This window comes from Numenius arquata, chromosome 8 (assembly GCF_964106895.1).
Source record: "Numenius arquata chromosome 8, bNumArq3.hap1.1, whole genome shotgun sequence".
NCBI lineage: Eukaryota > Metazoa > Chordata > Aves > Charadriiformes > Scolopacidae > Numenius > Numenius arquata.
The window spans coordinates 29725622-29753164 of NC_133583.1; the positions used below are offsets into that span (position 1 = coordinate 29725622).

At 42.1% G+C, this 27543-nt stretch overlaps 1 protein-coding gene across 1 annotated transcript in view; it reads right to left on the bottom strand.

The window, feature by feature from the left end:
* The window catches only part of C8H1orf21 (chromosome 8 C1orf21 homolog), a 131013-nt gene that overhangs the window by 73291 nt on the left and 30179 nt on the right, over positions 1 to 27543 (bottom strand). Inside the window, exon 2 of the mRNA XM_074152303.1 lies at positions 6989 to 7194. Coding sequence (XP_074008404.1) covers positions 6989 to 7082 — 94 coding nt within the window. The 5' untranslated portion in view covers positions 7083 to 7194. The remainder of the gene's footprint in view (positions 1 to 6988; positions 7195 to 27543) is intronic.

Here is a 27543-nt window from a genome sequence, read left to right on the forward strand (position 1 = left end):
GCTTTCCAGATAGTTTCAGTTCAGTGAGGACGGCCACACTTAAGAATTTCTCGTTCTCAATTTTAGTGTCTTTTTCTGACAGTTGAGGGAAAAGCAGAGGTACAGGAAGGTGTTATTCACTGAAAAGACTTGTAATATATTTTTCCCACTTCAAATTTTACCTAAGAACTTCCCAACTTCAGAACTTTAAATGGCCAGAAGATGATCTGCAGACTTTGGTGCACAGGAACAAGGCAGGTTTAGGAAGTTATTTCCTATTAATTATGGACATATGAACAGTCTTGCCAGGCCCAGAGGTATTCTGAAGTGTCATGAGCAACAACCCAAGACTGAAGTTTTGAATACGATGACACTTCTAGGCCTGCCTATTAAGGAAAGAACCTTCAAAAGAAACTAATCTCTACAAAGGTTCGAGCACAGTATTTCTGGAGATGACAACACATATTTAGGAAAGGTAAGTCATAGTCCCAAATCCCTCCTGCTGTTCTCTTCCTGTATAGATTGGGCACGTTTTAAAAGTTTCAATTATTTTAGCACCTTTTGGCACTTACTTCAAATGCACGCAGCATACATCAAAATAAGTCCGAGCTCTGCTGCCTTGGCCAGCACTGAGATACTTACACGGATGAGACACAGCAGACACAAGGAAGGAAATAATTGACGTCACCAGGCAGGGATTAGCAGAAGTGAGACAAACCCATAAAACACATAGGAAGAAAGAAAACACCAACACGAGAAAACCCATGACGAGTTGATGAAGATTTTGAGTTTTAAATGGCGGTGTTGGTGAACTCCAGTAAAGCTACCTCCTTTCAGTTGAGCTACAGGCACTATGGAGCGATATATTTGTTTCGGGTGGCTAAGCTGAACTTTTTGGTTTAGTGAGAAAAAGCAGTCCTCCCTGTGAGACTGGTTAGTGTTTTCCCAAAACAGCAGGCTTCGACCGCCACCATACAGGGCAGGTCAACACTCGCCATACTTAAAGACTCTAACTTTCCTGCTTGCATTTTGAACTATGGTGCTTTCAAAAGATTTGGGAAGAAGTATGAACACAAGAGAGAACTGTTGAAAAAAAACAAGCGAGGAAGAGCAGGGCAGAGATAAGGGCATGCATGTCTGCAAGTGGTCTGACATCAGGCCCCTCACACATCATCTCCATGCTGTCCGTCTCTAAAACAAAGGTGGGTCTGTAACACAAACCAGGAAAGTTGTGTAGATGACTACACTAGAGCTTGTGAAACAATCAGATAATATGTGCATCAATCAGTTTTTCAATCTCATTATGGTACCTCAACACTAAAGATTTCCTTTTCTAGAATTCTCCCAGCTGCTCTGAGACAAATTGGTTTACAAACTATTGCGCTTCGTGTTCAGCTTTAGACTGGTTTAGCAACTGGAGCTGCAGTGAATAACAAAAATCCTATCCGGCAATTGCAGTACGGATATTCCCAATTTGCCAGATGATTCTTACCTGCCACATTTACTCGCGCTTTTTCAAAGCACTCAAGAGCTCCATATAAACGCCTGGATTAGCCTCTCAGATTAATAAAGAGATTTTCAAATAGTGGGGCTTTTTCTCCCACAACAAATCACATCACCAGTTATTTTCTTACACAAAAAATTACATCAATAACCTCCTCCCCAAATTAACATCCCATGATTTTTTAAAAAGGCACAAATAAAATTAGTCTACAAGAGATGTTATATTATTAAAACATATGCTGAAATCAACAATGCTCAAGGCTCTATCATGGCATTTTGTTCCTCATTGGTATTTACATTATTATAGTTCTAGTGTATTGCCCTGGAAATCAGCTTTGAAGTGGAATGATGAATAAATGAAGATTTATTATTACTATCCTTATTAGAGGGATTTTAAAGTCATTAGAGACCCACAAGACATACTAATCGTATTATATTCAATCTTCTCTAGAAGATCTCCTTTGATAGGCTTGCTAACTCAATTACTTAAATATATATATTACAGCAAAATGCAGCATGCCTTCTACAGTTTGGGATAAGACGGAAATTTTTATGTTTTGTTTCCAGTTAACCAGAATTTATTCTTACAGAATTAATGGGTTTCATGGTAGGCTTCTCGGTTTTAAACACTGGAATTTCAAATTTACACTGAACACCTGGCTCAATGTGTCTGCTCAACCGAAAAAAAGGTTGAAGGCTGGGGAGGAAAAAGCATCTAGAGGCTCTGAGGAAGAACAGAAGCAGAACTGTACCACTCCAAGCAGTACAGAAAATGGTCTCTGGATTCAAAGTGACATCTATAGACAAGCAAATATACTGATGAGAAAAAAAAATAATATCCAAACACTGTATACCTGGAAATTACCTCCTTTTCTTCTAAAGAAGGGTGGATAAACCCTAAGACAAACACTACAATCCCTGAAGAAAGCTTTGGAAATGTTAAGTGGTTTTCTAGACAAGCAGCCTTCTGAGGGCTTGGAGGACGGACTGCAAAACAGGTATAAGGCTTGTGGCATGCAAGCTGAATGACAACAACAAAAAAAAAATCAATCAGAGAGCAAAGCTGCAGCCATGTTGTCTCTCGCAACTCCTGTATGGCTTCTTTGCCTCCTTCTTCCCCAAAAGGAAGAGGAAAAAGCGCTGAAGGGCTAGAAGAGTGTTCATAGCAAAGGAAATCGAAGTTGGCAATGCAATAATGATGCTGTTCTGGCAACTTCTGCACTGTGAACAGAGAATTGTTATCCAAGGCACAGACAGCAAAGAGCTGTACAGGAATTACTGAGGTACTTTCCATCCTTCCTTTACACGCAAAGCCCTGCACCATGCGCTTACCCCAAATGAGAAGCTTGGAGACACCACCAATTACACAGTTCTGAGAGCACCTCAATGTCTTCTTTAGTTCAAACAATTACAGATGTTTCCCTGCCTCCACTACTCATACAGTAGACTGCTTTCATAGAAAGAGTCCATGTTTAATGACAACCAGACAGGTCTTCGCTCCTCCCCGCAGCAAACACTGCCATTATAGTTACAGCTCTTTCCATCAGTTACAAGAGGGAACCTTATAACCCCAGGCTATGACTAACCCCCTTCTCCGCCCTCAAATTTCCACCATTATTCAACCTTGACAGCAGAGATGGTATAGAGTAGCCACGGGGTCTGTATTGCTGTAGGCTATCATCGGCAGTTCTTATTGCCCAGCTGGAAAACAAGTATAACGGTACCAATGACCTCCTAGTTCATTCCTCAGCAGCTCCCACTTGCTCCTTGTGGAGCTGCAACTACAGCAGTGGAGCAAAGTAGGAAAGCTCTCGAGCACCAAAGACAGAACTCACAGAAAAACCACACGAATGACTGCCTTGTTGTCAGTGCACTTATTTGTGGAAAAAGGGTGGTATGTGGAAAAGCAAAGGTTTTTCAGCTACGTGGCTAATGCTTGCAACCACGCACTACAAAAATCCCCAAGTGGCAAAAAAACCCCCACCAGCCTGAGGCATAGGTAAGAGCAAAACTGGCTAGAACCAAATAGAAGTATTTTCATACCTCTCCTCATTCAAAATGACTTATTTAATGCAAAAGCAAGATGGAAAATGCAATCCTTCCTATTGACTCTTTCTGCCTGCAACTTGTCTGGGCATGACGGTCAAGGAAAAAAGGGTACCATTTTCATCTCAGGTATCAGGCAAACAGTGAGGGGCAATACACTGTAAACCTCATATTTCAGATTACACCAGCCGCCCAGGGAAGGCAGCACCAACACTGGGATATTTGCCTTTAATTCAGTCATTGCTCTTCCAAGTTCTTCAGGATTTCCTCCACTTGTGAAACATCTGAGGCAATCTGGGTTACTACAACTACAAAGCTCATACCTGCTACTTCTGTACTTTATGCACTTTTAGGCATTCATGTCAGATTAGTCCCCAGATGCAACCGCTGCAAGTGTTTATCACCTATGAACACCATGATGTATGCATACTAATGTTCTCAGGATGTTATTGATGCTATCACTACATCAGCCACCTTCCATCCTCACTTATCTCTGTTTATTTTACTTGGCTGCCTCATTCTCCAAAACTACTTCTCTTACAGATCGCCTTTAATACCCTTTCCATTACCTTCTCGCTCCTCATGAACCATCTGATTTCATAGAATGGTTTGGGTTGGAAGGGACCTTAAAGATCATCGAGTTCCAACTCCCCTGCTGTGGGCAGGGACACCTCCCACTAGACCAGGCTGCTCAAAGCCCCATCCAGCCTGGCCTTGAACAGGAATGGGGCATCCACAACTTCTCTGGGCAGCCTCTGCTAGTGTCTCACCACCCTCACAGGAAAGAATTTCTTATTAATATCTAATTTAAATCTACCTTCTTTCAGTTTAAAACCATTACCCCTTGTCCTATCACTACATCCCCTGATAGAGTCCCTCCCCATCTCTCCTGTAGACCCCCTTTAGGTACTGGAAGGCCATTATAAGGTCTCCCCGAAGCCTTCTCTTCTCCAGGCTGGACAACTCCAACTCTCTCAGCCTGTCCTCATAGGAGAGGTACTCCAGCAATCTCATCATCTTCATGGCCCTCCTCTGGACCCATTCCAACAGGTCCATGACCCTCCTGTGCTGAGAACGTGGCAGACTTGGCAGAACAAGGCAGACTTGGTCTGCCTAGTCATTCTGCAGTTAATTTTCGATCCTTACAGGCTGCAGATATACTCTGCTCTTGGCCATTGGCTGGATGAGACACTTCTGTCCCTTCCCAGAAATAAGGAAGGAAACATTCAGAAGTTCTTGGCACCTGGAACTGGATAGGCAGACACATGATGGAAGTGCTGCAGTGCTGTTTAACCCTTGTTGACTCTGTGGATCCTCCTGTATCTCTGGGAACTTATTCTGCTAAGATTTGTCATCCTAGCTGAGATCGTCTGTTCAAATCTAGCATGACTACACCCTCTCCTTGCAGGGAGTTGATGATGGCACAGATTTCAAAACTCAGAGTATTCTAACTCATAATAAACAATGCAATTGCCACTACAATTTCCAATATGGAAGAAGGAGGAGCAGGAATACTATTCAGGCTCCTATGAAAGAGCTCTAGGCATTTGGTAAGTCCAGAAGATTGTTAAGAAGGACAATAAATATGATGTTAAGGTGTAATTTTCTTGCCTCTTTTTTATATTAAAAAACTGTGCTCAGGAACTATGCAAGGCACTGTACATGTGAAACATGCGGCTTCCTGCTTCTGGGCATCCAAGTATCCTGTTGATCATTTATAGGTCCCAAAAAGACAGCAGTAGGTAGACTCCAGCTCACCTTTCTCATACACCCAGTTCCTGACCTAGAAGCTGCAGCAAAGCAAAAATGTGGCTTCTGTGCTCATTCTGGTCACCATTCAACAAGTTAAGTCACATACTCCAACTCTGTGGTAAAAAGGATCAGTCATGGAACTGGATCTTTAGCGATGACAAACTGAGCACCTAAACTAAAGTATGTGCCAGAAGATTATTAACAACAAATAGTATTTCTGACATTGATAGGTTTCTGCAAAATAGTGAACGATTAACAGCCCTCAAATGGATCCCAGAATAGCTAAATACCACTGACACCAGTCCAGCTCTATAAAGTGGGAGCCCTTCAAAATCTCTTCAGTCTTTTTGATCCTCTGCCTGCAGAAGTTACTTTAGGCTTCTTGTCATTAAAGTTATGATCTTTGGCCTGCAGCCTGCAGTTAAACAAACAAACAAAAAAGCTGAGACAAGTATATTGCCAAAAATTGAGCCCTCACTAAATATCAGCTAAAATATAAAGTTGAATTCTTTTGAGAAAGTAATAGAGCTTTTTGTTCATGAAAGCACTTGCAGCCTGTTTTAAATAAAAGCAACACACTGAACTCACAATTTCAAAACCAGCATCTCTCGGGTTAGTGAAGGAGTGCGCATAGGAAAATAACCCATCATTTCCTCCTGAACTCTGCTGAACAACTACTTTCTCTTCAGATTACGTCTCTAGGTATTCTTACTTTGGGATCCACTGTGAAAGCAAGCTAGCCCTCAGAAAGGCTGAAAAAATGAAGTATCATTGCTTTTGAAATTAAAGGGAGATATTTTTTGCTGCTAGATGTGTCATTCCTACAGCTACACAAACAATTGCTATGAAAACCACCAGAGAAGTTTGGCACACTCAGTAGCAATGCACCTATTTTAAGAATAACAGTACCAAGTTAGCTTATTCACAGCTGACATAATTTTCAGAAAGATAGCTGGGTAGATCTAGAAATTTCATTTCTGAACAGTCTTCCAGATAATTCCTAACATTTTAAAAACGAAATTATGATTTAGATCATTACCTAAAAAACACTTAGTGTACAATAACAGAATCTTGGGGGAGGGGGGGAATAATCATGAAGTTGACTAAGCATTTTATCTCTTATTACTTTACCCTTCCTGATGCATAAGTGTCTGTGACAAGACCTGGATCACAGACAAGTCTTTGCATACAGTGAAAAAGAAGTTTTCCTCCCACATTCAGAGCTTCCCAGTACCACTGAATCCTTTGCAGAAGTTCATTTCTTGTACCTTCAAACCCTGTTTGCTATAGGATTTCAGAACTAATGTTTTATTGCTTTACAGGACAATAGTAGTGAAGAATTATTTCTCTTACTAAACAGATTTTTATTTTTAGGAAATGAGTCAACTGTTTTGGTATCTAATAACAAATATTTAAGAGAGACACATATATAAATATGAGGGGGTTGTGAAACTCATCTTTGAACTGTGCCAGGATGCACAGAGTTGAAGACAATGCAGTACTTCGAATGTTAACTTTCCATTAAGGATTTCACCCCAACCTGTTTCATCTGTCACAGTACTGTCCCCTGGAGGGGCCAACTGCCACTATCATCATGATTTATTTCAACACACGTTTTCCTTTATATTTTGTGAAAAGTTAAAGCTCCCAAATATACTTTCCAGAACACTCATGGTGTTGGAGAAAGATGAAATCCTGCAACACTTACCACCAAACACATCTCCGTTCTGATAGTTTTTCCCCTTCTGAGTTTCCTCTTCGTTTTGAACAGTAGAAACATGCTTGGCGGAGGCACAGCCCATAGCTTCATTCAGACAGCTCCAGCTGGACCCAACCACAAATCATGTCTAGAGACGCACGCTCATTGTTTGAAAAATAATCCACCTTCCCGTGTGGTTGTCAAGACACTTTTACCTAAAGATGGCAAAAGAGAGAGAAAAATATTGATGAAAGGTAACCTCTAAACATAAAGCTTCAGAAAGAGAAATAATGGGGTTTGTGAAGAGAAGTACAAGAGCCTCCATCACCTCAAGCTATTAAAACCATATTCAGTAAACATCTGATATAGGTAGATCGTGATATGGGTAGACCAATCCTGCCTTGGGAAATTCAAAGTCTCCTCCAGCCCTGTTCTTTAATCTGTGGCTTGAAGAAAGCAACACGTGCACAGATATGTTTCCCACCCACCCAACTATTCCCACAGAACACAGGGTTTTTTTGGAATGAAGATAAGAAACCAGCAATATCTGCTCCGCCTGTTCCTTCTACCAATCTACCCATCAAGCCAGATTTCTTACAAAGTGTTTTAGTCATTAAGAGCTGCTAATTGCCTGTGTTCAGACAAAATAACCCCTTAAATCAATTAAAGATCTTATGTTAATAGATGTGAAAGGCAATAGCCAACTGTATTATACTTTTTCTGTGTGATCATTACTCTACTGAATCCATAAAACCTCCACTGCTCAAAAAGGCAGCTACCCCCATTTTAAGGTGGAATAACACTCCCTGAACAATTCAGATGTCACATGAAACAAAAGGGGAAGAAAAAGCTAGTTTATAGCTGCAATATTTTAAATATTAAAGAAAAATAATTAAACCCACAACTTTTTAATGACCACATGGTTCCACACTCAAGGAAAACCAACTTCAAAGTTGGGTGAGATCACCTGGCTTGCCTTTGCACCAGCAAAACCTTTTGAAACAGAAGAAAAGCTAGCGGAAGACAAGAACAACCCCTTTTTTCTTAGTTGTTTAGTTCAGCTATAGCCTAAGACTATACACATAATTTCTTAACTCATTACTTCTAGGTATTTACTTAAAAGGATGTGGCTCGTTTTACTCCATGCTGACCACAAGAACTTTATCTGTAAGAGCAGATGAGTGCTCTTACCTAGGATATAGCAGTATTCATCCCATCCAAAATGTATAACCCCAAAGAAAGCCTTTTGAGTTTTATTTCCCTGTGTGCTCAGCAGGAACAGCATGCCTGCCCATGTGAAGGCAGCACTGTGACACATCAGGACACGGTTATGTGGCCTCCACAGCCAACCTCAGAGGGACTTCCCTGCTCATCCCCAAAGTCACAGAAACAAGGACGTAGACAGCCAGGCCAAGAGTGATTCGGTTTCTGCCATTGCAGCCACAGGTCCCCTTTTACATTTACCATGCAAGGGGAAGGACTCTGGACGCAGAACCACCTCTCACCTCTACTCACAGACCAGCTCCTACCTTCCATCTTGCTCTGCACAGAAACGTGCTTTTCTCCGCTAAGTGAGCGCGTTTCACTCAAAGCGTACCCACATGTATATGCTCATTCCCTGTTCTCAGCAGCTAACCCTCCTACTTACACCTTTTCTTTATGGTCAGTATACTCCCCGAAATAATTTCTCCTTTTTTCCTTCCTCCTATATACACACACTTGAGTATAAATTTCCAATTACCCCATCCTTCTCTTCTTCCTTAGCCACAGCTAGCTACTCACCCAAACCCACAGGATTTTAAACCAGGCATGCACACTCTTAGTGGAAGGGAGCAAGCAGATCCCCCTTGAGCTCTTTTTTTAACCCTTTATGGTTACATAATTTTAGTTTGTTTTTAAAGAAAACCTACGTTTTGTAGCAAAAGTCAGTATTAAGCTAGGGAAGCTTTCTGTGTCCTCAAGCAATTGTCAGGGCTATTCTTCAAACCGTTTAAATCCATCTGCTTGTCAGATGTATGGACAAAGCTATAGCCTTGCTAAGAAACAAATCGCTCACAAGATCCCTCTGTGCACTTCCAAGCAGTCAATGTCCAAAGCAGGCAACCCTAATCACACTGCCGCACATTGTGAATACCGGTAACACTCATTTTATGTAAACTCTATTAGTTGTGCTTAAGTTTCTGCAACGCAGTGAAGGTCGAAGCTGACAATTCATCTTCCTGTGTGTTCAAAGAGCACGATAGCCCGCATTAAGATAACAGGTCTTCGTATCACTGTTGGGGTGGGAAACAAGGATCAGTAAGGATTTCGAGCATCAGTCACAGTGTGCTTGCTCAGGAGGTAGGTCAAGACACACAGAGGTGTGGGAGATTGAGGAGAAACAGCAGACTGGGAAGTGGAACTGCTAACTAGACTGGAAATTAAGTGTGGACTAATTTTCTTAGAGGATTTAAATTTATCTAAAGACAATAGCTTCTAATAGACCAGCTGAAACAAACAAGGGAGTAAAAATGATAAAGATTTTCACTACAGAGTCCTTGTTTAAGATTTCAGATAAAAGCAGGAGCCTCAAGGCAAGCAGAGTCTGAAAACACTAACTTTGATTTCTCACTTAAAATATAACCAATTATATCATCCCAGGGAAAAGGATGTGGCCAGCTATGGGGCAAAGAGCAAGGGGAGACACGATGTAACCCCAGAAAAGACAAGGAGGTATGTAGGTGGAACAGCTAACAGGCTGCACATGGGGGAAATCACTGCACACTGCAAACACAGTATCTCTGTCACAGAATGGCCAGAAGCACCTGTTGAATGAATTATGTTGTTGCCATATTCAACTATTTTTCCTCTTTCTTTTCCTGTCTCTCAGCAAGGACCATTTACAAAAGGGAAGCAGCTGCTCAGTAATAAAAAACAAATGTATTTCGTAATATAGCAGTGGGTTGGTTTTTGGGAGAGGACTTTTTGTGAAGTCTTATACACAGCCAACACGCAGCAAAATAATTCGCAAAACACTTAATTGTTGATTAGTACCCAGGAGAGTGATAGTCCTGTCACCCAGGACCGGTGAGCTGTAGATGCAATGGGGAGCAAAGAGATGTAGAACATGAATGCAGAAGGACAAAGCTTTGGGGAGGGAAGGAAGAAAATACCCACAGTCAAATCTCTCCTGCAGTACCTTGGTAGCACACACCAACCTTACTAAAAATATGGTCACATTCGAAGACACTCTGTGATTAAAGGCAACAAATGGGAATACAAGAACTGTTTTACCTTTTAGACTAAAGAACAGTAATCACAGCAGTTATCTGCAAAAATCACACAACAGATACTTGGATTACGGAGGCAATTTCTCCTGGTGCTAATAAATTGGGCTGAGAAAGTGGCTCCAAAATGACCTCCAAGGTAAGTTCAACACACATTTCCAGGCACATTTCTTGGACTACTGTAAACATGGTGCAGTGAGACTGACAACACTGTGACACAGATAACTAACACAACTCAGAATTACCAAAGAATTAAAAAAAAAAAAAAATAGAGAGAGAAAAGCAGCATTAGTTTTACAAGAGACAAAATCTGAGGTACACAGCACATTGATGCTCTCCAGCCTTTCACTGCCCCCAGCCTCGGGGAATCCTCTCTTGCCCAAGTACCAAAGCCTACAGCGACGATGTTTGGGTATCACTCAGAAATGAGGTGCTGGTCCTCATTCATAGGGATGCCTGCAGAGGGTTTTGAGTATGTGAAATGCAGTACTTCAAATGGCAGGAGAATAATGCATCCATTCTGCTGCCTCCCCCACTTTTCCACAAATATAATTTTCCCTTTTGTCTTCCTGAGCATTTTGGGGACATACAGAATTTCAGAAGCCAAAAATAAAAAGAGTAAGAAAACCTCAAACCATTTGCAGTTCATGTTCACCACCCACCATCATTAATTATCAAGATTTGAGAGGCAATTTACAAGCTCCAATCTGCAAAACGCTAGTGAGAAAAATCTCTCAGGCAGATCAAAAGCGTCTACACCACCCCCAAATTAAATGCAGCAGGTTTAAGATTAACATCTTATGTGCAGGTCAAGAGAAGAATACAGACACTCTCAAATGCTGTACTTTGTACCCCAAGTTTCTTCTGAGCTAAAAAAAGGGGAGGTCAATTCTTAGAACAGATTGACACTGGAAACCGTAAGCAATTCCTTTTTTTAATTTTTTTTTTTTTTTTTAAAGGCATGCCTATATTGCACTTGTTCTTTTACCAGCTCTTTTAGCACTTCATTAATCCACTCACCTCTTATTTCTGATGGTCACGTACAAGGCTGCATCCTTGACAAAACACCTTTTACTTTCACAGCTGAAAACCAAACTTTTAATAGGGAATGGAGGATCTCCAGTGTTTTACAATAGACGTATGTTAATTCTTCTACTACCATGAGTGTTATTTGTTTTCATCTTTATTGCACTGAGAGAACCAATCTTTCATCTTCTTCAAGCTGCAGATACATCTAAAAGCTTGCTTCTGTGTTGACCACAGAGGAAATCAGGTTAAAATTTCACAAAGCTCAAGACATCAAAGCAATGAGCTTCATGCAACCATGAAAAAACCCTAAGCTACAAAGAAAAATCACTCTGGCTTTCCATATAATACAACCTAGTCCAGGCAGAACCCAAGGATTTACCTTACTGCTATTAATTACACTTATTTCCTATAAGAAAGAGGCCTGTTTGATTTCCATTTGATTATTTTTTGCCCAAAAGAAGAAAGCAGCAATGTCTTCTGAATTTGCCCTCCATGAGGATCATTGGAAGTTAGCACCCGGGAGACCCTCACTGTGATATCCCTCTTCCTTAGCTACCTTCCTCCACCTCTGCTGGAAAAGATGGCTTTCATAGAATCGCAGAATCATAGAATACCAGTTTGGAAGGCACCTCAAAAATCATCTGGTCCAACCTTTCTTGGCAAGAGCACAGTCTAGACAAGATGGCCCAGCCCCCTGTCCAGCTGAATCTTAAAAGTGTCCAATGTTGGGGAATTCACAACTTCCCTGGGGAGATTATTCCAATGGCTGATTGTTCTCATTGTGAAAACTTTTCCTCATGCCCAATCAGAATCTCACCTGGAGTAATTTGTACCCATTACCCCTCTTCTTTTCCACGTGACTCCTTGTAAAAAGGGAGTAACCATCTTCTTTGTAGCCACCCTTTAAACACTGGAACATGGTGATAAGGTCTCCCCTAAGCCTTTTTTTCTCTCAAGGCTGAACAAACCCAATTCTCTCAGCCTTCCTCTATATGGCAGGCTTCCTAGTCCTTCGATTATCTTTGTGGGCCTTCTCTGGACCCTCTCCAGCCTGTCCACATCTTCTGTGTATAGTGGGGACCAAAAGGGAACACAGTATTCGAGGTGTGGCTTGACAAGCACTGAGTGGAGTGGGATAATCTTTATCTCTGCTGGTGATGCCCTTGATGCAACCCAGCATCCCGTTGGCTTTCTTTGCTACTGCAGCACACTGTTCACTCACATCGAGCTGGTCATCCACCAGGACTTCCAGGTCCCTTTCCAGAGAGCTGCTCCCCAGCCAGGTAGATCGCAGCCTGTGCTGCACTCCTGGATTATGTTTTCCCAGGTGCAAGACCTTACACTTGTCCTTGTTGAACTTCATAAGGATCTTGTTAGCCCACTCTTCCAGCCTATCCAGGTCTTCCTGTAGTGTGGGTCTCCCTTCCAAAGTGTCCACTTCCCCACTCGGTTTAGTGTCACTCACAAACCTCATCCGGGTAGACTTGATCCCATCATCCAGATCACTTATGAAGATATTAAACAGCATTGGGCCCAGTATTGATCCCTGGGGGATCCCATTAGTGACATGTTGTCAAGGAGCTATTTACCACCACCCTCTGGGTGCAGCCTGTCAGTCAGTTCCCCATTCACTGCACAGACCACTTGTCTGGACCATAACGCATGAGTTTATCTAGGAGCAGGCTGTGGGGAACAGTGTCAGAAGCCTTGGAGAAATCCAGGTAGACAATGTCCACCACCTGCACCTCATCAACCAAGCAGGTTACTTTGTCATAGAAAGTGATCAGGTTTGCCAAGCACGATTTACCCTTGACGAATCTGTGCTAGCTTTTCCCAATCATCACACGCTTCATCTGACTTGTGACAGCACCTGGAGGATTCATTCCATAACTTTCCCAGGGACTCAAGTAAGACTGATGGGCCTATAATTCCCTTAAGCCCTTCTTGTAGGTGGGGGTGACATTAGCTTTCTTCCAGTCTTCTGAGATGTCCTCCTATCTCCATGACTTCTCAAAGATTATGGAGAGCGGCCTCGCAATGATGTCAGCCAGCCTTCTTAACACCCTTGGGTGGCTAGCCTCAGGACCCACCGATTTGCAGGGGTCAAGCTCCTATAATAGTTTGCATACCAACCCTTCCTTCACTACCAACCCTTCCTTCACTTCCTTAAAGCTTTTGGGTTTGGGGTGGGTTGTTGGGTTTTTTTTGTTTGTTTGCTTTTGTTTTGTTTTTTTCAACTGCCAAAAGGCATTTTTGAGCCAAGAAGACAGAACTTTCGCCTTTGAAGTACAACAATGGCCTAAGGGAGAGAAGGTAAAAAAAAGATTCAAAATAAAATATCTATGTATCTGATAGGCTCTCTTTCTCCTTCAAATTATTCGAATTAGCATAACTGGCGAGCAGCATAGTTATATTGAAAATTAACCCACTGACTTGCTAAATGAACAGGGCAAGATTACAGCAGAATGAGAGCTACAAACACTCTGGAGTAATATCTTGCAGTGGCAGAAGGGGGGGAAAAAAAAAGTCAAAGTGAGTTGTGATGCTCTGTTCCTTTGAACCCACAGGCAGAACATGCTCCCCTCCGCCTCTTTATAGTAGTAGCCGTGAAATTAAGCATTTTGTCCCCTTCTATGAATTGTTTGTCTCCATGATGAAAAATTTCTGTGTTTAGTACCACATTTCAGCATCCTATTGGAAACACACTGTTCCGGCCAGCTGGGTGAATGAAGCAGTAATCTCGGTGAAAGGGAAAAGAATGAGTGCAGTGCTACAAAATCAATAACACACAAGGAAACAGGGAGAAAGCACACCAGGGCTTTTACAGCATTTCATTCAAGCTGCACTAAAAATACCATCAGCAAATTAAACTAGCCCAGTTACCCCAGTTGGACAGTGGAACTGCCATTTGCATCAACAGAAAGCGTATTTTAAGCACTCACTTTTCAAAGAGCAAACAAGAATACTGCGATTTTTCAGTTAAAGAGACCCAACAGAAAAATCACAGAAGCTTGTCTACCAAGTTTTTCCCAGCAGGGAGAGCCTGGTTTGAATTAATACTACTAATTCATATCATCAGGTTATTTGTTCTATTACAGGACAGACTTTGCCGTGCTGAGACTCATCTTACCTTTTTTTATCAGCAAAATTAGCTGCTTATTTTCTTCTCCTTTGTTTGCAATCTGCATTTCTGCTGATTCAATACATGGTTTTGATGTATTAAAGCAACAAGTGATTTCCAACAGAATAGCTCTCAACAGCAACACCATACTTCCAGGGAGTATTTTCTCCTTACTCAATCTCATAAGGAGAAATACCACCAGTGAGTCCCTGGGAAGAGATTTCACATATCACACAGTAAAATACAAATGAGAAAGGGAAGGGGAATCGCACTGCAATCTTCCTCTTCATTCACACAGGGTGGAATTAAAGCAACCCCAGTATGAAAGGCCCAGCAACCCAGGAGCATGGTATGTCAGTCACAGGACCTCACATTTTTGCTGTTTCTAAAGAAAATTAATTAAATTCTATTCTGTGGTGGGTTTTTTAAGCTTCAAATACTTTAGGAGTAGTGATAGGAAAATTACCACCACCGTTACAGAATGCAGTTCCAGCATCTAATTATTTTTTTTTTCCCCTCTTTCTAGGAGAATGAATAGACAAAACATTGAAGACAGATGAGATTTTATAAGGCTATGGGCTGGCAGTACTATAGGTTGGTGGGTTTTTTGCACACAGAGGAAAAACACAGTAGAGATGGTATGTTTCTGACGAAAAATTTTCATACAGCGTATTTCACCTGCACAGCCTCTTTCAAACCAGTAGTGGTGCCACTGCTTCTCCTTACCATAGGAGGTGGTGCTACTCAACCAGAATTTGCAAAGAATCAGGACCATTTACCCTACGTACTTTCCCATTGCAGAAAAAACAAGCACTTTTCATTAAAAATAACATTACATGACAATAAGCTGAGAACACCTTAAATGTTTCCCATTTCTATATAAGGGGTTTGCTATAGCTGTTACAAGGATATGACAGAATAGCAGTAGAGATTTTCACAATACACACAAAATGTTCAGATGTAGGTTTTCTATCGAACACGTTTCAGAGTTAGTTTCAGAGCTGGTGGGTCCCTACAGTATCTCAGTCCATTGCCCAGTACTTCTCTTTTGGGTCACAGTCAGCACTAGATGATTGAAAACCCAACAGGAATCAGCACGAGGGACTTGATTAAAGGCAACAAGACCCTTTCCACTGACTTTAGGTGACTTGAGGTCACTTTCTAAAACTCAAATTTCATGGAAGAAAGATTGTTTTATGATTGCTGGGACTGTTTAGTATGAGGAAGAGGAGGCTGAGGGGAGACCTCATCACTCTCTACAACTACTTGAAAGGACATTGTAGAGAGGTCAGTGCTGGTCTCTTCGCACAGGTTATTAATGACAGAACAAGAAGGAATGGCTTCAAGCTGCAACAGGGTAGGTTTAGACTGAACATTAGGAAAGAATTTTTCACAGAAAGAGTGGTCGGGCATTGGAATAGGCTGCCCAGGGAGGTGGTTGAGTCACCATCCCTGGATGTGTTTAAGAGACATTTAGATGTGGTGTTGGGGGATATGGTGTAGGGGAGAACTTTGTAGAGTAGGGTAGATGGTTGGACTCGATGATCCCAAGGGTCTCTGGCAACCTAGACGATTCTATGATTCAATGATTCTATTTATTTCCAAAGGGATTTTGGAAATGTGGTGCTGGTGATCACAGCTGAGCCAGACACACTGGTGTGATGGAAGATACTAGGCAGGACTAGAGAAAAGTCAGGTTCAATTCTCCTTAGTACATGACTTTCCTGTATATCTAAACATAATCTCCGGCACTTCCCATAATGGGCACGGTGCCCAAGTACCTCTAAAGTATAAAGAAACCCAGCAATAAGCTTTCCTATTTAATTTTATTTCTGTCCTCATGGTTTAAGAGCAAGATATGGTTTACTCAGCAAGATACAGTAAAAGGCCCCTGAGGTACAGGAACAGTGATTTATACAATGTTTTGTACACATCTAAGTACGGCTCTGAGCATCATCTCCTTTCTGAGAACTCATTCCTCTTGCTTTGCCTTACTAAAAGTAATTTAAAGATGCAACCATTACACCTAGCTGGTCAACCACACCATGTAGAATTAGACTAAAATAAAATTAGGTAGTAGCTGTAGCTGCGCCATCAACAAAACTTTTTACTTTGGTGGAAAATCTTGAGAGGTAATTACCACACTGTGAAAAAGCAGCTTCATCCTCCTAAATTCCTCCTGCCCTCTTCCCACCAGTAATGACAAATACACCTCCAGATGTAAACATTGACTTTGGCCTAGAGCTGAACTCTTTTTAGGACTGCCCCTCTCCCAAAAAAGCAGTGGCTCAACAAGTCTCTCCTAACAATGTGAAGCACGTGTCTTGATTTCAACAGTAAAAGATTTTTATTCTTTGTTCTTCCACTTTTATTTCCTTCCCAAACTACTACTTAGTCTTTCTTACGTGCCACCATGATGATGGAAATAATCACAGAGAGATGGGTCTGCTAGATGCCTCCAGCTGTGCGAGATGCAACTTTTCCACTCCATGTGGCAATGATTAGCATCTTTCAAAACTTACTAAGAGCACCTTTTGCATCATCGTATCACAAATCTGGCACAACTACGGTCCCCTGGTCTGTAAAAGATGAAATTCTAGCAGTGAGGGAAGGGGACTGACGATTCAGTCTCCTATGACCAAGTCCATTTAATCCCCACATGTATTTTAACTGTACCCCAAGCCTACAAATAACCAGTGCACCTGTGACCAAAACAACCCAAAGACAAGTAAAAATTCCAATCCAACTTGCACAAACCAAAAGTAATCAGCTTAAACAAGGCTTCTTTTGGCTGCCATGGAAAATGCAGGGTCTCCTAGACACTGAGATTTGGAAATGTCTCAGTACGTTACCACTCGATGAGACAAGAGATGTTGGATAGAAGCAGTGATTATCCAATATGTGAGGTGCACAGTGACACACAGGTTGGGTAAAGGCCTTCCAAACAAGCTGGGCAAATGTCCCTCAGTGATGGAGCATCCCCTCAAGTACATCAAACATGTCTTGCCATTAATGGATAATGGCAACTTTGATGCTTCTATGTAGTCTTGTTTCAGACAAAGTGAAAAAATGGTTCCCATGGACTAGTGTGCAGGTTTTTTTTAAGTACAAGGATTCTTAATGCAATTATCTGCAATTGCACATTTTCAGGGTCTCATGCCCCTTTAAATCCACTGATCTATCCTAACAGCTCTACAATAAAAAGCCCCCCAACCAGTTGACTGGGTGTTCCCTGGAAAATCCTTAAAGATGTACAAAAATGAGATGACAGAACCCATCATCTTCCCCCACCTCCAGCTGCACCAATCAATGATGACCACAAATACAACAACAATTATTCTATCTCCCCGAACAATCGCCTCCACAAACATACAGCATGGAATTATTCCCACCTCACCTTGGGAAACTACTTTCAGTCCCTTTAGCCTGCCTCAAACATATGCTTTCCAGTTACGCTGTGTGCTTCCAGCTGTCACCTGGAGACCTCTTCTTGCTCCCTGGTAAGCTTGGCCAAGCAGCAAGTTTGGCCAAATTCATCACCGCAGAGGAAGAAGGGAGCAGCTGCAAGCTGGAAAGGGGCTGGTGGATGCCTCTGCGGCAATATAGAGCCCAGGATCAGACCCCCGGGTCACTTCCAAGACATTTTTCATCCAAAGAGCTGTGGCAGGAGCTACTTCGTGTGCCACTTAGGTTGACATTAAAACAAAACAACTCAGCTATGCAGAAGCCAAGGGGGTGAGATGCTGAGGACCTGCTGCTAATGTGTCAGCAAGGAAGCATTTGCCATATGCACCTCTGCTGTTTCTGTGCAATTAAAGCATGAAACAATTTAAAGGGGCCTTCTTTGTTTTGGAGACAAGCTAGAGAAAGAAGAAATTTATCTTCACTAACTCAGTAACACTTAAAATGACAGAATAAAGGCAGAGATGCTGCTCAAAACCACAGGAGGTGGCTCATCCAGGCCGGCGAGGAGAAATCCCAGCACAGGCACCCATTCTCGTGCACGGCTGCCTCCTCTACAGCTGAAACAACAGCTACAATCTAGCTAAAAATCATCAATTTAAAATTAATGTTAAAAGCTAACAAAGTGGCTCATTTCACCCTTAGCTATTGTGAACAATTGTATAGGGTTTAGAATTTCTACTGGGGATTTTTTCATGCAGTCAGGACATTTCCCGACTGTAGTCCTACGTAGATGGCACGGATAGGAATGAAAGGGATGCACACTGTAACCCGTGTTCCCAAAATTATACTACTTCAGCATTCCAGCACTGGCGCTTCTGGACATCTTCACCTCCTGGCCTGACCTGCACTGACCCACCACCAGAGCATTTATCTGCTTCAACACAAAGGTCAGCCAGTTGAGCAAGAGCTCCGGCTCATGGGCCATGTCTGCAGAGGTTACTGCTCCCAACTGCCTATGTTGTCCCCTCTTTAAGGGATGCTTGCTCCCAGTAGAGTGAGCAGAACTTCTGCCCCTCCACCTGGGACATCAATGTCATGTCAGCCTGTGCCCCTGACTCCTCTTTGCAAGCAGCTGAATCCAAAGCTATTTGCAGTTGATTCAATCGAGATTGAAGAGTGACTGATCCGGCTGCTGTCCCAAAATGCACCCACGTGGGATGGGTACGGTACATTTGGATTCACACAGTTCACCCAAAGCTGGTTTGAAACCACTTTTGCAGATCAAGTGTTGCAACTCTCCAGGTCAACAGATTTTTAGTGCAGCACCAACGCATGCAAATGCCACCCCAGTGACTCTTACATGCACAGCACGGACTCTGCGGCTGCAGAAGGCATTCAAAAAATATTAAGTTGCCTTTCCAAAGCGTGCATGTGCCTTCATGTTTCTTGAGGAACAGTGAAGACTATCAACTAATCAGTGCTGTTCACCATCAAAAACTGAAACTGGAACTGACTCGAGGATCAGGAACCATCCAAAAATATTCCAAGTACTGCTCTCAGCTTCCTCCACGCAGCACATGGAACATAACTCGCCTACAAAGGAGCATGGGGTCATACATCAGTCTAGCTGTGGGACCTTGAACTTTCTAAAGTTGGGGAGATGAATTGCTGGCTTGAGGTCCTGCAGTTGTGAAAGGTGTATAACTGAGCACGAAACAAGCTGGAGAAAATAATCCTGAAAGAAAACAGCAAATGAAGTGTTCTCCCACGCCCCCTCACAGTTGCCTGGCCACACAGTTGAGCTCTTACTGTGATTTTTCTGCCAAACCGATACATGAATAGAAGCGGGGAATGAAACCAACTGAAAACATTAGAGCCTCACAGGATTCAAAGCAAGGAGAGAAACCCCTACAGAGCAGAGAAAAAAAAACAACAACAACAACAAAAAAATAAAAACCAACATCCTGACATCGAGCACAATGGTAAGAGCAGAGAAGGGTGTAATAAATAACTGAAAAAAGGTTCCAAACACCACTGAATACCATAAATAGGAATTGAAGTGTAATAGAAACTTTTTTAAGAATTGTGCTCCTGGAACAATACAAATAGCAACAGGATTATAAGTCTTGAGGATAACCCACGCCAAAATACGCCAGCACAGACATCCAAAAATGCTAAAGCTCTGCAGATGCTCACCCAGGAAGAGAAAACTGATGGGAAGAAAATTTAATGCAACACTGTTCGATTTGCAAGAGCAGATAAAATAATATAGGTCCCCTGGAGAAAACAGAACTATGGATTACAAAAGATTGAGAAGACTTAGAAATAACAAGAAGAACTTGAGTACATATGCTATTTGGCTGGCTTTGAGGAGGGACCGAGCAGGTAATGGCTCTGAGGATACAAATGCATCACCCAGGCTAGCTCTCCAACTGGTCCACACTGGGCCTCTCATTCGTATGCAAAGGCAGACGACAACATCCACACACGTGGAAATTTCACCCGCTACACCATGGACCTTAAAAATCATCTAGTTCCAACTCCCCTGCCATGGGGCAGGGACACCTCCCACTAGACCAGGCTGCTCAAAGCCCCATCCAACCTGGCCTTGAACACTTCCAGGGATGGGCATCCACAACTTCTCTGGGCAACCTGTTCCAGTGCCTCACCACCCTCACGGGAAAGAATTTCTTCCTGATATCTAATCTAAATCTCCCCTCTTTCAGTTTAAAACCATTACCCCTCATCCCATCACTATATTCCCTGATAAAGAGTCCCTCCCTACCTCTCCTGTAGGCCCCCTTTAGGTACTGGAAGGCTGCTATAAGGTCTCAGGAGCCTTCTCTTCTCCAGGCTGGACAACCCCAACTCTCTCAGCCTGTCTTCACAGGAGAGGTGCTCCAGCCCCTCCGATCATCTTCATTGCCCTCCTCTGGACTTGCTCCAACAGGTCCGTTTTCTTACGTTCTCCAGAGCTGGACACAGTACTCCAGGTAGGTCTCACCAGAGCGGAGTAGAGGGGCAGAATCACCTCCTTCAATTCCTTTTTCTCCTGCCTACAACAAACTCTCCTTACAATTACTTTATTATTCAAATGTTCAAATATTGTTCCTTTTCCAATTCAATGTCCACTGCACTAAAACCTTCAGGGCCTCAGTTATTATATACTGTCAGGGGCCAAGGAACAACACATACGTCTCCATATACCCACAAAGAATTGCTAAGCCATCTCAGCAGCCTTCAAACTTAAAATATTTTGACCTACTGCTAGTATTTGTGCAGAAACTACATGAAAGCCATCACATTTCAACAGTGCTTATACTCAACAGCATAGCATCATTTTTGGACAACCTCTCTACAAGGATGCCATACGGCTGTTATCATCTTCCTTGGGGACTTATCTGAAAGCCTTTAGCCCTGTCATGTTTATTACTTTGAGAAGCAATGTAGCATTAGTTAAATTTCATGGATATCTTTGTTACTTCTTTATTTTGCTGTTATTCACACCTTCACGTCTAGCAAGGACTAACTGCAATAACTTGTTGAGTTGAATTTTCTCCAGCTCCAGCTCTGCAGGCTCACCATCCCCAGCCAGGTCAGGTCCAACAGGACCATTTCACCAACCGGGGTCTGCAATTCCATGCAACAGTGAAACTCCAACACAGCTGTATCCAAAGCTAAAAGGTAGACAACCAACAGCTGTACAGTGTTAAGCTCGTTGGCCCCTTTACTCCCACATTTAGCTTTTTGCACATGAAAATAGCAGTTGCTTTCCTGAGAGTAAATTCTGCAGTATCTTTATAGCCGCCTTCTCCCCCTTTTAGCTTCAAGTGTGAGAAGGATTTCTTTTTAAAATTAGAAGAAGTAAGTTTATGAACTCTAACAGCAGGCAGACTCTCTTGGATGTGCTTTTATTATGCTAGGAAAGAATACCGAGACTAAATTTTAAAAGAAGTTTAATTTTATGTTAATTAAGAAAGAAAAAAAAAATTAAAAAATGGAGGAGTCAAACTATTGCTAATTTTAGTACTTCTCCAAAAGCTAACGCTCAAAATTAGAGCCTACCAGAAGCTTAAAAGACACAAGACCATTCCCATCAGAGCAAAGCACCCAAAGAAGCTCTCTTGCTGGGGTGCAGAGCTGACAGTAAGCCAGCCTGAAACTGAAATGCAAAATCTGGTTTTGAGCAGCTATGAAAAATCCTTCAGCCTGAGGGACAGACAGAAACCTTATCCACAATTTCCTCAAATCCCAAGAAAGCAAACATTTTACCCCCCCTCAGCAAGCAGACCACAGCTGCTCAGCCCTTTGCAGGAGACCTGGTCACAGCCCACCTGGCTCTCGTCTGCCACAATCCTCCCTCAGGCAAAAATCATCACACATTTTCTTAATGACTTTTTAAAAAATTAAATTTTTTTTTGATTTTTTTTTTTTAAAGTAAGGCAGCACCGAGAAAATTTTATGTAACACACACGTCCTGTCCAGCTCTCTAATCGTGGCTTTCCCTTATGCAATGCTAAAAAAAAAAAACCAATAAAACCACTTTTTTTTTTTTAAACACTGCAATTGCACCCCACAATATCAGCTGTTAAACAGTGCAGCTATATGGTCCCAAATATAAGCCAGTGCTGTAAAATGTCTGCACAGATTGTGCACCTCCTTCTCAAGCCCATGAATGTTGATGGTCAAGGCTGAGCAAGGAGCCTATAACTGGAAGATGGTCTAATGTTATTTGCAAGAAAAAAAGAAAAAATAACCAAGTGCAGTTCCCTAGAACAGCATTTAACTCAAAGTAGCATAACTGTAAATGCTGGTGTCATTTATAGCACCTGTAAATCCCACATTGCCAGAAAACTGATAAACAATCTCATGAAAATCAGCTTCCAGAGCCATATGCACCAAAACACCATGCACCTTTCAGTCAGTATTACTGTATTTTTCCATCCCCATGTTATATGCAAATTCTGCGCAACTGAATTACGATACTGTAGCTGAGCACTTACCAATTATATTTTAAACAGACTATTTAAAGGTTCCCACATCCCACTGCAAAAAACATCATTAGGACAGAGACAGAGGAAAAGCATCAACCTCAGAAGCTAAGAACAGCATTCTTCTTCTCTTTACCTTGTTTCTCTTTGATCACATTTTTATAATTAAAATACATGACTAATAGCCACTGTTTTGTCATTTACAGTGAATCATTTAATACATATGTCAGTGCTCATAAATAAATCGTACTTCGTTGAGGTGAAGTTCAGATCTTTGAAACTCCAAAAATTAAATCCAGAACATCAACGCAAGAGCTTGAAGCTAAAAAAGAGCAAGGACAGAGATGGTATTTCTGGTTCGTCAAGGCTTTGCGCAGAACAATGTGGAGAGAAGAGCCGTTCTGCGTGCCAAAAGCATTACCAGCTGCACCTTCTCCTCCAGCAGCATGATAAAGTCCCAGCACCAACACGGAGAATCCTCTTAGTGACCGACATCCGTTAGGAAGAGCGACAAGTTTTAAAATGTACTGAAATAAAAACTAAAAATTGCCAGGTTTTCTTTTATTTTTTTTTTTCTTCCCCTTACTAAAAGTCTAAGTGCTTAAGTTTCAAAATATGCTGTAAAGCTTAAAACCAAAAAAAAAAAATTAAAAAAAAATTTAAAGATCAGGACTTTCTGCCTGGAAATCATTTCACTTTCCTTTCTGGTAACACTCCCTCATCACGTTACTTTGCTGTGCGATAAAACCTGAGGCTTTCCTATTTATGACACCGCCATCGCCACCCCTGGAAGAGGTTTTTTCAATGCACCGAGTCCCCATAGCGCTGCAGTGCAGAGAGCAAAAGCAAAAGTACCTTAACTGCAGCTTAGAGAGGAAAGCTTGATTCGAAACCTGCTGTACAAGCTCATGAGGAAACCAAGCAGCGCAAGCGGCAATTTTGATAAGGAATTAGGTGAAATCAGCTTTGTGCTATCAATGCCATCCCGCCTCCTCGCAGCAGTATTATGGGAATTAGCTACTGCTTGCTGGGATGGAAGAGACTCTCTCAAGTCCCCAAAAACACCAGGGAAGGACAGAAACGCCATGGCAATAAAGAAAGAAGGGAAGAAGTTGCTTAGCAACTCTCATTCTGACTGGCCAGTTGGATGAAAGAAATTAAAAGTATAAGGGTGAAGGAATTAAGCAAAGAAACTTTGTTTTCTTCAAGGTCCTCAGCTAACGTGAATCACATCACTCAGATGACTTCTGTAGGGAGAAGTCAGCCTGTGAGAGCTGTGGATGCAGGGCAAAAATACAGGTATCAACACCTACCTAATGAAGAAATAAAGCAGCAAAAAAACTTGGGGAAAGAAGCCTCGATCACCTGCAGGCTCTATACTGAAGGCACACAAAGCAGCTACTTGGATTTCATTACCCAAATGCCAACAACTTCCCCCAAGCATCCCACCAAGAGAGCTTCTGAGAAAGCACCAGAGATCAACCTTTAAAATACAGCCAAGATGCAAAACCCGGGACAGCAATTCCTCAGGCGCTCGCCAGCCAGCACGCACGGAACCAGCTGGATTGGAAGCTATAACCCTATCAGCTTGGTTTCTCCTCTCTTTTTAGGCAATAAAAAGATCTTATACAGCCCTCTGAATTCACAGGACAAGCGACAACGTTAAGCTGAAGTGTGACAGACGGAATGATGTTGATGCTCACGCAGCTTTGGGTTTAAAGCTGGGCTTACCAATGGCTTCACGTCTTCACTGTGGGCAACCCGCTTACCCGATGTGCACGGATCCCCAAAGACAGACTCAATAAAACAAGGGACTTACTTGATGCGAACAACCGTTTTTGTAGATATACTGGTTTAAAAAAATAAAAATAATCGATTTTTGCTATTATTTGACACAGATCAATCTGCATGTGACCAGCACGTTTCAGCCTATAACGTAACTGATAAATGTGTAATGGAACATTAATCTTCATTTAAGGCTGCTTAAGTGCCTTATTAGAGAAAAAAAAAAAGATCTGATTTTATGTAAGCTAAAGTACAGACTCAGAGAAGGACATTAACAGATCTCTTATTTGTCTATAAGAACCAGGAGGCCTGGTATTTCAGAGCACAGTAGACATTTTCAGAAGGAGAGGAACAGGTAATCCAATTTTTACATGATAAAATCCACTGCTTTTGTACTTTCACCCTGGCACCCAGGCTTCCTCGGTGGTTTGTGAGTGAAAAGACAGCCCAGGCTGGCGATTTTCCCCCCGCTCCCCGAGCCCCAAGGATTTCACTCCCTGCGAGTGGCCGCGCACCCCCGCAGAATACCAATGACATGGGACAGCAGATCTGGGAATCAAAAGTGGTTCCAAAGCAGGCCAGCAGATTGCAGGCAGGAACAAATTCTGTTTATTTTCTCGAATTGAACTGAATACGTGAAATAAACACACTGCCCCGATCGCTTCTCACCCACTGCACAGCTAATGGGTATATTACAGGCAGTGTTCAAGGTGTGTAGCATGCCCATGACATTTTCCTACTCCCTAGTTTGCAAGAACACTAGATGTTTGATTTACTCAAAATATTCCATTTTCCATCCCAGCCAACTAGAGGGAGTAGTGGGAAATGTTCTGGAATTATCTCGAAAATTACAGAGCGATCAGTCTTACAAGTTGTTTGAAATCAGAATTAATGATAGTATTTGAAAACAACTAGAGGAATACGTTAAATCAAAAAATTTTAACCTGGCTTCAGTCACAGAAGTCAGTGTGCTCACTGTCTTTGGATAAAGAAAATGTCACTGTTCTTGGAATGTTCAAAAGCCAGTGATAGCATCTTGGAGGGACTTCATTGCAGAACCCCAGGAAGTGGTTTTGTAGGAACCTTAGAAAGTCACCTGGTCTACCACAGAGAGAAGAGGAGGGAATAGAAGAATAGGGGGATCTTCACAAGTGCAAGTTTACCCTCAAAAGGCTTCCCTGAACGTCAGCACAAGGAAGCAACTCCTCCAGGAACGCTCCAGAGCAAGCGCCCAACTCAGGAGAGCTGAGTGGTCCTAAGCCTGCCTGCCTTAGTTTAGTCCTCATTAATTCCCCTCCATTATGTAGTAATAAACTTCAATACTGAAAAAAAGCCCGAAAATAAAAAACCAAAACCCCACATCAGCATTCTTCATTAAATACAGAGATGGGCTAAACCACATCTCCAGAAAAGAGTAGCCAGGGAAGAGCTACACATGATGGGTGGCACTAAATTGTGCAAATTAATCAAGACGAGAAAACTGCAGAATCCCAGAGGGCCAGAGAAAAGCCAGAAAATTAAGCTGCCTGAGAGTGGAATAAACTTATCTTGACAAGCACAAGGTAACACAGACTAGAAGGAATAATGTACAACTGTGACTCAGGCTTTACTGTAGGCAGCTCAATGACAACGTACAGTTGGGATTCAGAAAACACCGTGAAAACACGATGGAAAATAACACGTAAAGGTACATCAGCACTATACTGCTTTATTTCTTGCCTTCATTTCATTATTTACCACAGGAAGTTCTGCATGCTGAATTTAAAAAAAAAAAAAGCAACATGAAATCAAAACAACAAAAAGATCCATTTGAATTGATTTATATATAACAGATATTCAAAATTTTTTTTGGTAGGATTATAACTCACAATCACCCTCACGCACATGGTCTTACTACCAGAAGGCTTCACCCTGAGACACTGTAATTTGGTAGACCTCTCACAATTTCTAAAAAACCCTCTTGAAGGCATAGCACTATTTCATAGCAAGTTTTAGTCAGTGGAAAACACTTGGAAGAGCTGTCATTATGTGGCATAATAATACGCAAGACAGTTCTTGCACATGACGCCTTATACAATGCCTGTCTCTTATACAATCTCTGATGAAAAACCCATGAGCGCCTTGTTGCTGTGCTCTCTCAGTAGACCTACGAGCTGCAGCTCCTCTTCCCCAATTCCTACAGACCAAGGTATCTTGCTTACTGAGATTCGTTTTTCATGCTTCGCATAAGAGACTCCATATGCACACTCAGATGCGTTCTGTATGAGGGAAGAATTTGTATTCTTCAACAATAACGCAGTCAGCTTATGCTACCAGACAGCTCCTTGCTAACATCCCTTCATTAAGTCTTCAACTTAAAGCTGATTCCCATTCCACGAGTTGCCCTGTCGATAGATGTTTCCCCTGTAAATAGTCATCATATTTTGGATGAGGAGGCTTAATCAAAATAACAGAGCAAGTCGAACTGAAAAACAATCCCGACTCCTACGCATTTACTCCCATTTCCCTAGACTGAAGGCAATATATTCTTCCCCCTCGGATCATCTTCTGTTGCTCCCACACGCCTAGCCCATACGTTTTTACTTATCTCACAGTAAGAGTTAACTGAATTTCCTATTTTCAAGGATTATTTTGGACTGGCTTTTTAGCCTAGAAAAACGCTGGAGCAAAACTCCAGACGGCTTGCTTTCTTTTTTTTTTTCCCCTTAGGCATTTTATGAAATTTCATCAGATGTTTCATACAAAGTACTGGCTACTAGAGGTAAAAGCCCAGCTATGTTCAGCTTCCCTAGACACCTCTGTGCTTGGTTCAGAGAGAAAAATTTGTATCTTCCAACTCCCCAAGGTAAACTAGGCAAATCTAGTACAAGCTATGAATGAGCGACCGAGCAGAAGCTGTGCTAGAGACTACAACGTTCCACAGCGCAGGCTGCAACACCGCAGCTTGTGCCGTGTATTTTCAGGCAT